Source organism: Archocentrus centrarchus, chromosome 17 (assembly GCF_007364275.1).
Source record: "Archocentrus centrarchus isolate MPI-CPG fArcCen1 chromosome 17, fArcCen1, whole genome shotgun sequence".
Classification (NCBI taxonomy): Eukaryota; Metazoa; Chordata; class Actinopteri; order Cichliformes; family Cichlidae; genus Archocentrus; species Archocentrus centrarchus.
The window spans coordinates 8,215,367-8,233,959 of record NC_044362.1 but is presented as its reverse complement, the minus strand read 5'-3'; the positions used below and the strand labels follow the sequence as shown (position 1 = coordinate 8,233,959).

At 42.4% G+C, this 18,593-nt stretch overlaps 1 protein-coding gene across 2 annotated transcripts in view; it reads right to left on the bottom strand.

Moving 5' to 3' along the window:
* Positions 1 to 17,144, bottom strand: part of tnk2b (tyrosine kinase, non-receptor, 2b) — a 29,745-nt gene extending 12,601 nt beyond the window's left edge. Inside the window, exons 1-5 of one of the 2 annotated variants that reach the window (XM_030751715.1) lie at positions 15,943 to 17,144; positions 4,244 to 4,421; positions 3,131 to 3,201; positions 748 to 1,017; positions 305 to 457 (exon numbers count right to left, since the gene is read on the bottom strand). In XM_030751715.1, coding sequence (XP_030607575.1) covers positions 305 to 457; positions 748 to 1,017; positions 3,131 to 3,201; positions 4,244 to 4,421; positions 15,943 to 16,023 — 753 coding nt within the window. In that variant the 5' untranslated portion in view covers positions 16,024 to 17,144. Of the gene's footprint in view, positions 1 to 304; positions 458 to 747; positions 1,018 to 3,130; positions 3,202 to 4,243; positions 4,422 to 7,129; positions 7,638 to 15,942 lie in introns of those variants that run through there. The other variant, XM_030751716.1, reaches the window with a different exon arrangement.
* Positions 17,145 to 18,593: the final 1,449 nt, after the last annotated feature.

Sequence of the window (18,593 nt, the reverse complement as noted above, 5' to 3'; positions counted from 1 at the left end):
TATGATACCACTAACAGTTGACTGTTGAATATTTAGTAGTGAGGGAATTTCACGACCACCACCTATCACGGTACCACGCTGGAATTCACTGAGCTCTGAGAGCGACCCATTCTTTCACAGATGTTTGTAGAAGCAGTCTGCATGCCTACAGCAGGTGCTTGCTTTATACACCTGTGGCCATGGAAGTGACTGGAACACCTGAATTCAATGATTTGGATGAGTGAATGAATACTTTTGGCAATATAGTGTATCGGTCTGTATATTTCTCCCTGTTTGTGTGTGCACATTTCTGTGTGTCCACTACCATCTTCATTGGGTGTGTGAGCACCACACCGTAGAGGCGAATCAGGTTTTGATGGTCCAGCGAGTGCATGGCGTTGACCTCGCAGATGAAATCCTCCAGAGCGTCAGGCTGGGTGAGCACATCTGTCTTCAGACACTTCACAGCTACATTCAGCTAGAAAACGACGCAAAGAGTTCAAACATCAGATTCTGCTTTGTCTCATACTCAAAGTGTCCAAATTGTTCTGATAAAAACCCAAAACAAAAAAAAAAAAAAAAAAAAAAAAAAAAAACTCATCAGCACATTAATGCACCTATTTTTTTCTGTTCCTGCATAAGATGCAAACAAGTTTTATGCAAATGAACTGCTCGAGCATGATCACACTCCAACTATTTCATGTCACAAACATGTGTTTTTTTTGTTTGTTTATTGAGGACAAATTTGATAAGAATATGCCTCCTCACCACCTTCCCTGCAGGTGTCAGCCACTCTCCTCTCTTCACAACGCCAAATGAGCCATCCCCAAGCTTCTCAAACAGTGTCAAGTCCTTCTCTGGGATGAGGCAGGTCAGACTCTGCTGCTGCCCATCAAGGAGAGCACCCCCACTGGGCTGTGTGGCTAGCACTCCCTCCCCCAGGCCCAGAGGAGGTGTGGGAGACAGCTTACGAAATGAAGAGGCTGGTTGGCCCTGCTGGGGCAAGTCTCCTCCATCTGGACGTTTACCACTAAAAACCTGGAGAGAAACAGACAAAAATGACAAAAGAATGCAAAACATTTGGCATAAACAGCGAGGTTCTTCACCCTGGTTCCTCTTTTTGTGTTGTAAATGTACATCTATGTATGTGTGATACGTGTAGTATGAGGAGTTTGAAAGCAGACAAGTTATGGCTAGAGTCCAGCTGTCACACTACTTTGACCGATCAACTACCAAACATCCACGGGCCTGAGGACCCATAGAGCAGCCTCAAAACCATTACTGCAGACACAAGTTCTTACATGCGCAGTGAGGTAATATCCAATGTTGTGAATTTAAAATATTAAGCAAACACATGAAGCAAAAAATTATGGAGTCAATAAAAAGAAAAAAATTGCATGCACATGTACTAACATGAGCACACAAGAACTTAGAGAGAAATTTGCTGCCTCTTGGCTTAAGTACTAACAACACAGCAGGAATAACTTAGCTGTTAGGAAGTACTCATTAAGAAGCCCTATTAGATTAAGTGACCTGAATGGTTCTGTGTGCATATGCTTGTATGCCCGTGTGTGTGTGTGTGTTTCCCTCCTGCTCTCCTAAATCTGATCCCATAAAAATGTGCGTGCCGTTTGGCGCCACTAAGGGAAACCTTTGTTTAGAAGCCTTGAATTAGACTATTTACCAAAATAGGAGCCCACAGAAACTGGTGGCGATATTAGCTGGTGAGGATGAAATCAAGCCGATAACATGTCAGATAAATGAACAGAATAACTTCCCCTACAGAGATAACCAAACACAGATCCAACATTACATATCAAATCAGTAATGTTTGATTCACTTAAAATTACAACTTTCTGGCTCGTGGAAAAAAAAAAAAAAAAAAAAAAAAAAGTCAGTATTCACAAAGTATGTCATCAGTAAAAAAAAGAGGTGTCAATGAATATCTAGTGCCAAACATATTTGACTGGCTGAATATAAACAGTAGCAAGCGGTATGTGGTTTCACATTCACACTGGACCAGACATGACATAATGCTGCAGACCTTTTTAAAGACACCACCTCTGTGTGGTCATAGTGTGGTTAGTTTGTTTCAAATAGAAGGCTGGATATTCAAAAGATTCTGTCTATGGCGCACGCGCGCGCGCGCGCGCACACACACACACACACACGCGCACACACGCGCACACACGCGCACACACGCACACACGCACACAAAAGTGGATTCATAAGAGTCTGACACACAGCCTTGGCTCAAGCTGCATTCACAAAATGCTGTCTTATTAAGTGCCCCTTAAAGAGGCAGACCTTTGCTTAAAAGAAAGTGAAGTAACTCAGAGAGACAAAGACCCAAAGATTATTTAAAAGACAGGACAACTGAAAGGTATCTAATATACATGCTGACACAAATACTCAGAGGCGTAGCGAAGGAATCCTGAGGAGAAGCTGTCACAACTGTGTGGGTGCGTATGTGTTGGCTGTGTGTCGCCATGATTCTCACAGGATGGTGCTTGCCATCTATAATTACACCTGTCTGCTTCCGCCTCTGGCACTCTCCTCAGTATAATCTGCTTCCTCGGCCGTGTGTGTGTGTGTGTGTGTGTGTGTGTGTGTGTGTGTGTGTGTGTGTGTGTGTGTGTGTGTGTGTCCAGCTATCTTTATGAGAACTACTTTGAGTTTTAGAACATTAGAGTGAGGAGATTTTGGGAAAGTGAGGTCCTCTTTGTAAATTAGGACTTGGGTTTAAGGTTAGGATTAGGTTTAGGTTGGGCTAAGGCACTCAAGTTGGCATGGTTCAGGTTCAGGTTAGGGGCTAGGGAATGCAGTGTCAATGAATGCCCTAGCAAAAATAGCCTTGCAAATGTGTGTGTGTGTATGTTTGTATCTGAATATAAACCAGTGCACTACCAACAGGCAGCATTAAGTTAAAGGTTGCGTTTTAGCAGTGTTCACATCCTTACTTCAGATTACAACATAATGATGGTGGAATTCATTCAGCAGGTGCTGATCATATTTGTACAGAGGGTGCAGGTTATTGTGGTCATATATCCACAGTGTTACATGCAGACGGATTCCACAGTGGCGACATACAGCCAAATATACATGCACCATACTGACTCCCGCGTGTGCCGTGCTTGTCTATGTCTGTCACCTTGCTCATCCAGGACTTGCGCTTGCACATGGCTTTCCTCCTTTTCACAGCCTCCCATAGCCTTCTCTGCCCTACAATCGAGAAGAAACGAAAAGAAGAGGCAAAGGGTCAGTGGCAGGACACTCGAATGAAGGCTGCAGCTGCTTAATAGCCTAAGGATCCATCAGGAGGAGATGTCAGTGAGAGAAGGTATACTATACTGAATTTCAACACATCTACCATAACAGGAAGAAAACTAAACACCCAGCTTTGACATGAAATGAGACAAAAAGCAAACTGAAAGAGTGGATGGGAGATAGAGTATGGAAGCTGAATAGATATTAAAACCCTGGAGAGCAGTAAACTGTGAGGTGGAGAGACATGTGAGTGAATACATGAGCAGGAGAAGTGGGTGTAATTAGTCTTAAGCGGCTGTGAAGCACAGCCCCTGAGGGCTTCAGTAACTGGATTTAGAACAATTCTGCTGTGATCCACTTCATACATACCACAGACAAAAGATCTGGAACTTTAATATCCCCTCCTACTGTACTGTAAATTATAAATTGTGACTTTGTAATGACATTAAGTGCATTAGTAATGCAGGATTTGCTCAAGCGACACCAAGGGTGAGCCAAATGACACACTGAACACCAGAATATGCTTCAGGCTATATTATATATACAAAGTACTTTTTACATTTTTGATTAAGCTGCAATTACCGAATGAAAATTATTCACGAGAATGACCCGATGTAAGAGGCCTGTTCCACTTCATTAGGAATTATTAAGTAGCTCCACTAGTCTCGATCTACTTGAGAACATGTCTGCTAATCAGAGAAAAGACAGGAACTGAGAAGATACTAAAATACCGTGACAAGAATAATTTTATAAATAAAATACCATGTCAGAGCTTGAAATCAATAATTCTGTGTCTAGTGTTCATTTTCAGTCTTGAAAGAGATGATTAAAAACAAGGCATTTAATGGCAGCCATGCTATCTGATATCTAGCTGCACTAAACCATTGCTCTGATGGATTGAGACTGATTGGATGAGACTTCTTTGGCACAACAAAACTGTGGTTCTCACTCACTCTCACTCTCGCTCACACACACACCCGCAGCTATTCGGTCTCACCGGGTCGACCCATGCCGATCTTCTCCAGGTCTTCATTCTTGACGTAGTCAAAGTGCGACAGCCGGGTGACGTTAAGGTCATCTCGGATCCGTAGGAAGTACTGCTGCAGCTGCACCTCCATCAGCAGCTCCAGCAACCATTCCGTCCCTTCCTCGCACTGCATGCTACTTCCCAGTTTCTGATTAAAAGACACACACACACACACACACATACACAGAGGAGTTATACCCATTCAATAGTCATTCAACACCTTTCTCAATGCACGCTCTGAATCTAAAATACATGCAAAAAGGAAGTCACAGAGCAACAAACATTCTTTTCTGTAAGAAAGAGAGGAAACTGAGCTCAGACCCACTTCCCTCTTAACTAATCGTTATCTGATAATCAACACATGGCTTACACCTGCAGAGAGTTTCAGTCATAAATGTCACACAAAAATCAAATCACAAACTCAAGTTCAAGGAGGCCAAAGCACCAAACATACTGAAACATAAGTCACTCATCAATGGCTTAAAACAGTAAATTTCATCATACAGCTCCTGACTGCAATTTGGTGTCACTGTGGCAACAAACCACTTAGGCTTCAACTGGCAGACTTTCTGTAGACAGTCCAAATCTGATGTCCAGATGTGTCAGTGAAATCAAAGATAAAGCCCCAAGACAGTCAGAGCACATTTCTCCATACAACATTGAGTCAGCCCATCAATCTTTAATGTAAAAACAAAAGCCCACAAAAGACCACTGTCCATTTAATGTAACCAGCACCCTAAATCTTGATGGGTTTCTGCTGCATGGGCTATTAGACAAGATGAGTTCAATTTAGAGGAAAGACAATAAACATCTTTGATGAAGAACAGCTACACCTGTTCAGAACATATTCCCAGTCTCACTGAGGAAGTGAACCTGTAGATCAAGCCAAGCAACACACACACACACACACACACACACACACACACACACAAACAGTCCATTTACAATGGGTGCTCTGGCTGGAGGGGTCACTCCACTGATTAGTATTTTGACTCTGCAAATGAGGAACATCCTGTTCTGGCAAAGGCAAGGTTACAGGGTCCAGTGAACAGTGTCACAAAGGTCACTGCTTCCTCGCTGCCATTTAAACTTCCTGAGGGACTTGGCTAGAGGTCATTTCCTATTACTTAATGACTCTGGTTGAAGAGCTCAAGATCTCTCTCTCTCTCTCTCACACACACACACACACACACACACCCTAATGTTGGGCCATAAAAATAAAGTCTGTATGTGGCCAATCCCTAAATCTACTGTGTCTTTTCATAGTGAGCAGTTCTGTTTTTCCAGGAATTTTTGATGTGAGGTCTGACTGAGGTCAGTTTACTGGGAGGGCTCAGTCCCCAATGGTTATGGCAGATGTTTGTATCCTGATACAGATTCATTCCTATAACCATTAAAAAAAAAAAAAAATGGTCAGCTGTCTCTTTTTCAGTGTCCAAATGCACCATTTTGGCTCTGTGAAACCGCAGGAGTCCACTTGCTTTTGTTCAAATTCCCACTGTGAGAGCATTCTTTGAAGTCAACTTTGGAGTCCTCCAGTTTGTTAGAAACAAAACTAAAAAGGTCCAACCAGACAATTAACAACCCACACTGGTAATAAAATAATACGCTGTAAAAAGCCAGGAAGCATTCTAGGCAGATCCACAGACAGTAGTGCCTGCGGCTTTAGGATTAACTAGAGCTGCTGTCATTTGAATCCATCGCCATATTTTGCATTTTGCTACATCATGCCTGACTCTTATCCTGAGAAAGATGATCCAACGGTCTGTTTGGCTGGTCTACTGCAGGCTACGCTGTGCCAGTGGCTCTCCTACCATATGGCATGTTTAGCTGCAGTCATGCTATTAAGAGTTTGACACAAAAAAAAAAAAGTTTTATTTTATTATTACTTTTTTATTTGCATCCATAACAAAAATAAATAAAAAACATCCCTTAAACTTTACAATGCAGCTTTGAGTTTGATCTCCCCCAGCATTCAACACTGAAGTGTTATTTCTCTGGACGTTGCCAAAGATGCAGGTCAGCTTTCTCTTGGGCATGAGGGGTCAAAATCAAGGAGGTGACGCACTTCCATTTGTGTGCCCGCTAGCAGCTAATTTATAAACCCACTACACATGCTGGGTTTTTATTCTGAGACGTGTTCTGCAGAGAAATGAGGTGCTGTGCAATTAATAGGGGTGGTTCAGAAAACGTTTTATATTTTCACCAACTGTCAACAGTGAAATGTCCTCTTCCTTATCCCTTTGTATCACATACGGAGGCTTTACTTCTCTTGCAGTGGAACGCAGAAGATGCACATTGTGGAGATGTGAGGTTAACTTGAGGAATCCCAACCATTAGAAATGACTTGTGGCAAAACTGAGGAAACCAACCAGGACTAAAAATGCAGAAATAATTAGTCACCTAAATAGTTTTCTTCATTTCATCATAATTTAAAGCAGTATCATTTGCACTAAACCGTCCAAGTTTAACATTTACTTGAAGAAAATATTGAAAGCAGCCAAACGAAAACAGAAGGAAAAAGAGAAATGAGGGATGTGGGAATTTAAAATGAAACAACATGGTGTCCCTGCTGAGAAATGCTTTTGGCCTGAACTAAATCCTCATGGTGGTGCCGACATTGACACAGACACACGCACCCCCCCCCCCCCCCCCCCACCCCCCCGACCAGCTGGAGAGCCCACACTCTCTCTCTCTCTCTCACACACACACACACACACACACACACACACACACACGCTAAATATATGATCTCATGTATTCTAACATCTGATTAAACCACATGACTGTAGTTACAAGTATCCATGTCATACTAAAGAAGATATTCCCTCTGTGGTTTATGGAGAATAGACTTACTCGATATACGTGAAAGTGTGCCAGGAAAGGGAATGTCTTTTTCAGCTTGTCAAAGCGTCGCATCCTGAATTCCTCCGTCCGGATGGATGTAGGTGCAATTAATGTGCATACGCGTTTAAATGGCTGGTGGTTGCCGCTTGTCCTTTAAATCATTACCAGAGCCACAGCACCCCTGGTTTGAGGCTCCAAGTCTCTGTGGGAATTCTATGAAGCGCACACACTTTTTGGATCCAGACCCAAACCTACAAACCCGAGAGGGGGAAGAAAAACTTCCTGAAACCCTGCACGCAAATCGGCAACATTCCATGGCGGGGCAATCCTCCTGTAAGCCCCCTCTATTGCTTCGGCTCCCACAAGAAGTCAAAGAGGTATTTATGCAGCACTAAAGACTGCAAAAGAGAACTCAAACTGGCTTGTGATATGTGGAAAGAAGGCTGGAGAGTGATTAGGAGCTGCTGCTTCTAGCAGCAAAAGCCTCCCAGCTTCTGCCCTCTGCCCAGTCCAGCCATGTGCCCTCCTCAGACAGCAATGAGCCAGTCATCCAAACTTGCAGAACTTCACAAATAAGTCACTCCTTCTTCCTCCCTTCCTTTCACTGGCTCTCCCTCTCTCTCCCTCCCTGTCTCTCTCTGCTTTGCGTGTGCATATACTGTCTGTTTGCTTTTCGATCCCTCCATCGCGCATGGGACTAAAAATAGGAGCGTCTTCTCCCCGATTCAATCGCTCGGCAGCACAAACAGACGAGCCAGAGTCGATGTCTGTGGCTCTGGCTCGTCTGTCAGTGTCTGTGGCTCCACATTTTAGGTTGTAAAAACATGCTTGTAGGCTGGTTTCAGAACAGTCTGTTTGTTTACAGGTATGCATATGTGCTGGAGTTTCATGTTGACTGTTTATATTCCTCACTTCCCCTCTGTCCAACTTTTCTCTACCCCTTTATCCTACCCCCCCCCCCCCCCCACTCTATCTGTCCTGACACCCCCCCTCTCCTTCTCTCCTTCTGCCATCCGTGCAGTCAGTGCAGAGCAGAGCAGAGCGTGGTGCAGAGGACAGAGGCTTCATGGTATTCAGCCCGGAGGAGCATTTGATCCAGGGCCAAAGGGTCACATTCAACTGCAGGACAGGGAGCATGTTTCCTGTGATGCAACCTCCCAAACATACAGGCATACACATGCACGCACACACACACATACATAAACACAACCACTCCTTCCCCTTCTCCTCCTTCCTCATTGCCTTGTATAATTTCCCAACCTGCTTAGTGTAATAGTTTTACTGTCACTGAATTATACTGTTAAATGGTACTCAGTATCTCTCATTTACACATGTGAAGATATTCCTACTATAACTTTTTTCCCTCTCAAATTTCTTTTAAAGTCGTACTTTCTGTCTATCATGAGCTGAAATCACTGATAACCAGCACGTTATCTAAGAGTATCTGCTTAACAAACCCTTCAAGCACAAATCATTATTCACCATTCATCATTCAAACAATGAAATAGTGTATGAATAATTTCTGAAGTGGATGACTAATAGCTTACAGTTATAGTGAACCAGAACTATATGATTATGTAAGACCTGCCCAGGTCACTTAACTGCAGTAAACTTGCCTACTCCTTTTCTGTCACTGTGACGTCTTTTCTGTCTTTAACGTCATGGCATCAACTCCAGTCATCGCCCTTCTCCTCCCTATCCTTCACTCCTTCGTTAATCCCTTCTCTTTCACCCACCCACCCCCCCTTCCTTTTTTTTTTTATCCCTGAGAGTCTGGCCAAAACATTGCATTTTCTTCTTTATTTGGTACTGCCTTTTATTTCCTGCCTCTAATCCTCTAAAAATGCTATCTCACTTCCTCTCCGCTGACTATAAACAAACCTGTACAGGCTGCTTTTCATACCGATGGTAGCAATAAGCCACGTCCATCTCTGCGGGCAGATATTATTAAACTTTTCGCTTTCCAGTTTCACCACTTTTTTTTTTTCCCCTCTCGCTTTTTTGTTTTTCATAAGTCGGCCCATCAGTCCACACTCTGACTTAGCTGTTCCCTTTTCACTACATTTTTCTTTTTACTGCTCCCTCTGTCTCTCTCTCCCTCTTTCACTTACTACCACACAGCTCTGCTTTTAATCAGGAAGCTTTGGGTTTACTAGACGGGTCAGTATTGAAGTTTAACCAAAGACAGCAAAACGGACATTTATGAAAAGCAGGCAACACTGTGTACTATGAGTCTGCATGTATAGGCAGAACATGAGCATGCATTTTGTACATTTTAACCATTTGTCTCAACGATACACTTGGAAATGACCAAAAAATGACTTTTTAACTCCAATATCTCTTAATGAAAAAGGATCAAAAATGGATAAGTGCTCCCTTGTGATGAAATCTATAACTACAGGCTAGAGCAACGCATAGACACCACATCTTCATTAAAAGGCTTGTAGATGACTTTCAATTAAAAGTGAAGGAAGTGCAATGTGTAAGCAAACATATTCCCTCCCTTTAAAGAGGTGATATAACAGATTCAATGCAATCAGCCAGGCACAGGCAAGTCATGCTGTGTGAGGACAAGCAAAACAAAATATTGTGAGGCTACTGTACCATATCCTGCTGGAAATTAGTGTATAAAGTGATGTGGAATTACATTAATTAATTAAAAAATTGGCATGCAGCAAGATCCCCAGAAAGGTGCGAACTGCAAGTCACAGTCATCAGGTTAACAGCAAGCGCACTAAAAACAGGAATTTTTCCAAGCTTTTTCCTTCAGCGGAGCTGCCAAAGATACCCAACGCCCTCTGTTTCACTGTCTTGTTTTAGTGTCTCTATTGATTCTGTTTATCAGTTTTGCATTAAAGTATACTGTGATAACTGTGTGAGTCAAGCATCCAGGTTTTCCACATGTGAAGCGAGAACAATAAGGATCACATGATCCCATTAATGGTATAAATCCCTGAAAATCTTTGTTGAAAACTCTTCCGCTGTGAGCCGGCTGACGTACTTTAAAATGGAGCTGGTCACAATAAAGTTAGTCTCAGTGCTATGACAAATAGGAAAGTAATGTTTGCTTTGGAACCGTTACGTAACTCACATGACTGTGAAACAGATGCCATGAAATAGCGCACATTCCTGAAAATCAGCAGCTGGACAAAGGAGCACGTTACTAACGTGGCTCAATTTAAAATCTGCGTGTGTGCCTTAATTCTTCAAAAGAAACCCAACACTGAACAGTGAAACTGCCAATTAGCAGCTCTGCTTCGCGGGGGTGGGTGTGTGTGTGTGTGTGTGTGTGCGCGCGTGTAAACCCAGTCGTGACTCATTAACAGATAACAGTAATAAAGCTGAACAAAGCAATACCTTTAAATCACTTCACACACATTAGTAAAAAAATTAAACAAATACAAAAAAATAAGCTGGAAAAAAAAGAGGAAATGTGGCAACAGCAGAAGGGAAGTTTAGCAAAATGAGAAGCTGAGTGTGTGACAGTGCAGTGTTTGTGTAGTGCAGCATCAAATATCTGATTTCAGCTGATGCTTTGTTGTTATTAATCAGTGGAAGGAATGTGTCTCAGAGCCGTCAGCTGCTTCCTGACTAAGGAGATTAGAGCAGTATGATTAAGTCAATATGCAGTGCTGGTATATGACCACTAGGAGGCATCAAACCTTACTATTAGGGGTTTGCATTGCTTTATGTGCTACTAGCATTTATTTTTCTGCTCTAAAGTCATTTAGGGGTTTACACCAGTCACATGAACAATTATCAGTTATAACTCTGGTTATATGGAGCCAAAATATTACCAATGGCAGCAAAATCCGACTTAAGTCTGCAAGTAAACTCTCTTTGATTGTGGAGGCCCGGTAACATGCCCCTGTGCACTGGCAGAGTTATACTTTTTCAATATTTTATTTTTTAATAAGATAAACAGGCTCAAAACAAATTCTATTTTATTTCAATGACAATGCAGCTTTGGCTCAGGATTCTGAATCCCAAATTAACCCTGATGCATTTACTGTAATGAGAGTGTGTGTGTGTGTGTGTGTGTGTGTGTGTGTGTGTGTGTGTGTGTGTGTGTGTGTGTGTGTGTGTGTGTGTGTGTTACACTACAAAGAACTTTGAGTCCTCAGTTGTCAAAAAATAAAAAAAACACTAAGTACCAGTCCACTCTTCCATGCTTGAAGATCCATTGCCAACACAGTGGTTACTGATTAAGACAAAATTTATTAAAATACTTTTTTTGCTGGCTAAAATAATGAAGAAAGTCTGGCTTTGCCAGTACATATTGTGTCTTTTTTTTTTCCCCATGGAGACTGGATTAAGATGTTGAAAGCAAAGGAAAGGAGTTCAAACAGCCAGAAAGCAGTCTGTTTACTTTCTATGTTAACGCCACATTCCAAATCAGTTCAAACCAGATAACACTTAAAGCCTGAGGTCTATCTGACAACGTGTTGTTACAATGTCATAAGTCACAATAAGTCTGTTGTGATTTGGGAAAACGACCTGCATTCATTCCTGCATTGGTTCAGAGGGTCAGACACAGGACTATCACCCAGAATCCCTCGGGTTTGTATCCCATTTGAAACCAAAATCAGTTCATTTTTAGACTCAGTGGAATTGTTATTTTCTTGAGCCCAACTGATATAAGATTTTTAAGACTGATACCAATATTTAGTAATTTAAAAATCTGATGTTCTGATTTATTAGCCAATATTTTTTTCTTTCAAACAAAACAGATTTCTGTAACATCTGTTACTTGTAGTTATTTATTTACACGTTTACACTCTTCTTTTCTCTGCTCAGATCAACTGATTGTGTGTGTGTGTGTGTGTGTGTGTGTGTGTGTGTGTGTGTGTGTGTGTGTGTGTGTGTGTGTGTGTGTGTGTGTGTGTGTGTGTGTGGCTTCAATATACATGTGTTGCCACAGCAATCTTGCATAGTGCCCTCTGGTAAACAAACTATGCAGCATCAACACTCGTAACATGGTTAAAGGGTTTTTCTCCTGCCTCTTTTTCTTTTTTCATTTTCATTTGTCAGCTGTTATAAATGCTGATACCAATAGAGCAGCAAACAGCCAATAATAGGCTGATAATATTGGTCGGGCTCCATCATCTTCATTTTTTTTAACTTCTTCTCAGTTTTCAGTTGCAGTTTGATTTGATTGAGACAACTAAGCAACTTGGTTTAGATCGTAGTTTGGTTCAAAATCCACCACTTTACTATGTTAATGGTAATAATAAGCTTGACCCGCAGTGACGGTCCTGGAGCGAGGTCAAATCTGATTTTGTAGGAGCAACACTACCATGGCGATACCAGATCGTGCCAAAGCCAGGATACAAAAAGGAAACATGGTGAATGTTTATGCCCACAGTTCAGGTTCTGATTTGCACCACAATTCATTTGCAGATTAATGTGGTTTGTTTCTCAGTGTCGATGAAATTTAGGTAGATAAAATTGTATTGCTTTTAAACTATTTACTTGGACACCAGCTTTACATTAAGACAGCTATCCGACCTTCATCTTCCTCTCGCTCTTTCCGTCTCCCTCTCATGTACACACAGTCTGACTCAGCGGCTGTACAAAAGGAACATGAAAGAATGCAAACACTATGAAGCCCCAGTTAAATGTCTGACCATGAAGATTATATTATCATGAATGGACATCAAATTAGGATCTTGCTGGCTAATAAGATTATGAACAAAATGCTGTGAGATCAGTACTGACACACGCGCGCGCGCACACACACACACAGTGTGTAATATAAAGCTCACTGTATACAGGCATGCATGCAAAGGCATGCACTCACACTGACTGGATTCATGTTGACGTACTGTGTTGGGAATTAAGCTAGCTTACTGGCCGCCAGTGTATTTCTAAAATAAGTTCCAACCTTTCGGTGACGAAACATCAATCTGCGGTTTGGGGCCGGGTGCCAAAAATGCAGAGTGAAGGAGCAGCAGAACAGCATTAATCCGTTTTACAACTGCGCCAGCACAATATCTACACAAACACGCAGAAACAGTGCCTGTGACGGAGGACAGCATGCACAGACACACAGAGATGCGTCATTCCTGATGTCACAGATAGCAAACATCTCCCAAGGTCTGGCTTTTACTTTTTCCTTAAATCCCTTTACCGTCCGCAGGACCGCATCGCTGACAAAGTCAGGAGAGGCGAGGGAGTATAACGCTGTGGGCGTTAATGTGCACGTGAACCGACTGTGGGAAAGAAGAGAGCTCTGGATGCAAACGGCCGGCTTCCAGGCCATCACTTCCACTTTTCAGCAACATATGTGCTGCCTTTTGTCAACAAATGTTGTTTTGGTCGCTTGGCCTAATATGCATAATGCCAGACTACAAAAAAACAACCCCCACTAAAACAACACTTCCACCCTGCAAATGCACTCATCCTAAGCAATCCTTTCTTTGATCCCTTAAAGCTGGTTGAGAGGTGGGAGGAGGGGCCATAAAGAATATCAAATATCATGATTGAAGTGCACACAGTCAACTGCATGTGAACCCAAAATCTAGCCAAGCAAGTACTGCAATGACATGAAGAGAAAACATTCATTATTCCCATATTATTCCAATGCATTCCAATGGATGCACAGCAATACTCCGAGCCAACACAAATTCAGCATTTTCAGACGAGACCAGCCAGCTAATCCCCTCACACTCCACCGGAGAAAGATCATCTATAACAGATATGGATATAATGGTCACTTTTTCTTTTTCTATTTAACCTCTCATTCAACCTCTGAACTGTTGCTTTCTATCTATCTATTTTCACACCGACTTTCAGAATAAGATGAGGCAGCTGTGAGCTGTGGTTCTGCAACACTAGCAAACCGCTGCATTCAGCACAAAGCTGCAGCTGTGGAAGGAGACTGATCTGATTCAGCCCCGAACAGAACAGCAGCTGCAGCGTCCACCGCTTCACCTCTGCTGAACTAGCGCACAGACCCTCGACACACAGAGGACATCAGCACATTTGAACTGTTGCACAGATCTACACATTCATTTATCTCCTCTCTATATTCGCTTATCATCAGCAGGGTCCTGGAGGGCTGAAACATGTTGGGGAAGACTGGGGCAGGGTGTCTCTTGAAGTAGCAGCGATAGTAGTCAAATTTTAACACACCATAACTTTTGAAAACTAATAAAATAATAATAACAACACAGACCTCTCTTGCTGTTCAGACAAGCATTCAAGAGTTTCTATAAATTACATTTTTCAGTTTTTAAGATCTATAGATGAGTTATAATAGTTTGTATTTCTTATTATTTTCAATGTTTACTTAATTTTCAAATAACATTTCCTGAAGGTTTTGTTTGTTTGTTCTCAATACTGTTAAAAGTTTTCTAGTTTAAATTTTTACTGCAGTTAAGAAAATGTTTTCTCCACAACTATTTTTGTTTTACATTTATTTTTACTTACCAGTAAAAACTGCTACACGGACACTGGTGTCATCACACCAGACAATAAAGCTGTGTTTTTTTAACTAATCTGGATTTTTTAAAGCCAATTCTAAGTTTTAAATAATCTATATCTGCCTAAACATAACAGCAACACACACTCTTGACATTTAATGCACTCGCAGACTGGTCAAACTATAAATTCAATCAGTTAGTTCAGTATATATCTATAAAAGGTTAAAATGGGATGAACTACTGACCTGGTGAATTTATTAATCTAACTCTGTTTTCAGTGATTTTGCTGACATAAAAATAAAAAACAAACAAACAAACAAAGATGCTTCGCGATGACCTGATGTGGAAATGAAATGGCCGGCCCAAAAACTAAAGAAGAGCCGAGGCCTTTCAGCAACATCACGGCATTTGTGAAGTAGTGTGGGGGTTTGCGGAAGAGGTGGGAGGGTATAAAATGTCAGTTTGCCTGTCACCAAGCTCATTCTGCAGCACTTCATCGATGACCTCATGGCTTTGCGTGCAATAATTCAGCACACACAAGGGCAGGCCTTGTGTGTGGGTGAGAAGTGCCGTGTGTTGTGCGTGGGTAATTGGTGGCTGAGGAGGGTGCTACTGACATACATGTATAAAAGAGCGAGTACTATCTGACAGATACATGAGCACTTTGGGAGATCTATGAAGTGGAAGTACACATTGTTTACACAACCCAAACAGACTTTTCTCTCAGCAGACGTCTGGCTTGTCATAGGAGGAAAAGCAAAGGTGTAACTAAGAACAATGGCTGTTGTAATATTGTGTTTCAGCAAGCCAGGATAGTGTGACAATGAACAAGCACAAGCAATACCACTGAAAGTAAAGTGAACTAAACTAAATGGCATCCAGTATTTACCCCCCCCCCCCCCCCCCCCCCCCCCCCCCCCCCGACCCCTCCCACATTTCAAAGCATCTGTTTGGGGGAAAGAAAAAGAAAAAAACGGCTCATCTTGAAAGATTTTTCACATAATGGCCCACCATTTGATCAGGTGCTGCTAATCCACGAGTACACAAGCTAACATGAAGGAAAAAAGATGCTCAAACCCACCGTGTCACTGACTGAGTGAAAGTCACGTCACAGGAAAACAGCTGTGCACATTCTCCAAAGTGTTGTTGACACAACACACATAAATTAACACCAGTGACACTGAACAGTACTAGATACATATTTACAATGGCAAAAAGTTTAAATATAAAGACAGCTTCAAAACCATAAATTGTCTCACACTATTTCATTTTCCTTTGACATGTTCATACTACTGCCTGAAATTAATGTTTATCTGTCATCTGTGTTTGTCTAAAGCTGAGCTAGAAGAAAGTCCACTACCTACTACTGTATAAGAAAAGGGAGCTGTAGAGGTCTACCTCTTCATCATCGCTGGGCAGCCTTTGGTAATCTGACTCTGTGGTCTCCTGCAGTCTCTGGTATTCTGCCGTCTCCCCCATCGCGAGGCTGCTAGACCCGGCCGGTACCTGCTTGGGGCTACGTGTCCTCAAATAGCTACCGCTCCAGTCACTGAGCAACCCACACACTCAGCCGGTCAGTCAGCTTGCTTCGATGTCCATGCAGAAGACAAGTACGGTATTCTGGGCGTCATTCACGGAGCAGTGTTGCATTATTCCGCAATGCTTGGCATAATATGTCTTATAACTCTGCTGTCACTAGTGCATCCAGTAATACAACCTTCATTGTCTTCATCACTTAGGTTGAGTCAGCGTTCGCTGAAAATGGCCAGACAATGACTTCTTCATTTTCACACCTTTGTGACAGGAACTGACTAGTCTATGAAAACAAAGCCGTTGATTTAAAGAAGTATGAATAACTCAATTCAATTCATGCAGGCAGGAGTAGCTCCTCTTTTGAGAATAAACAGAAGGAAATCCGCTTGTACAGTCTGTCCTTTTCATATGTCAGTATCGGCAAGAAGCTTCTGGGGTGTGAAAATGGTCATTCAAAAGTCATTTAGTGATCGTTATTGTTCCTTATACAATGAAATTCCATGCGTGGGTCCTCCGAGCTGCTGCAGTCAAGAGGAGGGAGAATTAGGATGATGCAGCCAAGGTGTGGCACAGAAGGTGAAAAGTCTAGCAGGCTCTGGTTGTATCATCACATCAGCCTCTAACCTCAATCTCTTTCTTGCTCAGTTGTGTTCATCTCTGCTGTCACTGCCTCTCTCTCTGACTCTTGCTCACCCTGCCTTAATGCTGACGCAAGCTCCTCATATCCAACGAAGGCTCTGCTTCCATTTCCATGTCCCAGGCATTACTACGACAGGCTTACCTCCTCTTACTCATCAACAGTGAAATATCACAGCAGTAAATGTAGCGATCATCCAGGAGACGTTTTTTCATTTTTCACCTGAATTCCTTCTTTGTGTGCTTTTTATTCATTCTGGCAGCTTGGTGCTAATGATGGCGACTGAAGTCTGGGAGCATTTTGACTCTGCTTTGTCCTAAATGGACTTCCTGATTGCTCGGTCGATGCCTAATCCCTTGCTGTTGTTATCGTTTCCCCCCTCCTCTCCTTTCTAGCACTCACCCTCTAAACCATTTTCCACACGCTTCCATTTGTTTTGTTTTTTTTAATCCCCATTTCAGCCCCGGCTCGATGATTTGGCGAGTGGTTGCCTCTTCTATTACCGTGGCAACATCAACCCATCCCACCTCCTCCCCACTCCCGTGTCCTGTAGCCACAGCGATCCAGTGAGCAGTGGTCCTGATAAAAGCAGCCAATGAGGATGAGGCAGGCCGACAGGGGAGGGAGGGGGAGGACAGTTAAGGGCAAGAGGCGGGGGGGGGAACCCTAATGAGGAGAGTTAATCTTCCCTCCGAGAGGGAGAAAAACATGGCCATGCTGCTCTGTGTGTGTGTGTGTGTGTGTGTGTGTGTGTGTGTGTGTGTGTGTGTGTGTGTGTGTGTGTGTGTGTGTGTGTGTGTGTGTGTGTAAAGCACCTCTCCGGCCATCTGGATCCTTGCTGAGTGGACATCTGGATGAAGAGGAAAACAGAATAAAAGAACAACTAATGTGTGTCTGTGTATACATGTGACACTTCACAAGCGCGCCCAACTGATGCCAATGAGAAAAATCATTAAAACACTCTGGGACGAGTGCAGAGTATTTGTTTGCACATGCATGTTCCCCTCCTCCCCTCAGTCCATGTCACTCTTTTTTCTTTCCTATCCTTAACACTTGCCCTCCTTTATTTTGTCTCCTCTCATCTCATTTCTGCCTCCTGCTCCCGAGCTCTCTTTCTTCTCCATCTCTTAGTCCATTCCAGTCCTGCTGATGTCCTTAGGCCAGTTATTTGCAGCCCACTGCACAAAATTCATTTTTTTTGCTCTCATTCCTCCACCTCTCCTCTGTTCTATTGTGAATCTGGTCCTCTGGAAACAGGCTGTTGCAAATGTGAGTGGCATGCAACACGGAAGTGCAAAAAAAATTTTTTTTAAAATGTACCCAGGCTGCTTCATTAAAACATAAAACTGATGATTTTGACCAATACTGACGTCACCATTATCCATAGCCAACATATTAACTTGCCATTAAACTCGGCATTTGTGAATCATTAATTTTCTTGCTTCTCAATTGTCACCTTGATACCAAAATGTAATGGTTTACCTTCCTTCCTCCTGTTTCACCTCTGGTATGGATTAGTGTTTTATTTTCTCATCTCTAACATATTTTATTGTCCCTTCCCCCCTTACAGCTGAATCCCAAATGAATTCTCTTTATTGCTCCAGCTAGTGGAGAACGCAGGATTGAATTTTTAGGTGCCAATCTCAAAAGAGTTCAACATTAGCGGCCATGTTTCAACATAGTCAGGACAAGGGCATATTTGCCACAGTATTCTGCAGGTATTTGGGAACTAAGAATCCCATCTGCTGTAGCTTTGAAAGCAAATTTATTTCTTCATTCTAGCTTGATAGAGGATTTCAGGGCCTGATATTTTTCCTTTTTTTTTTTAATAAATGTATTCTCAGTGAGTGGCGACTCTGGAATGGAGGCAGGCCAGTTT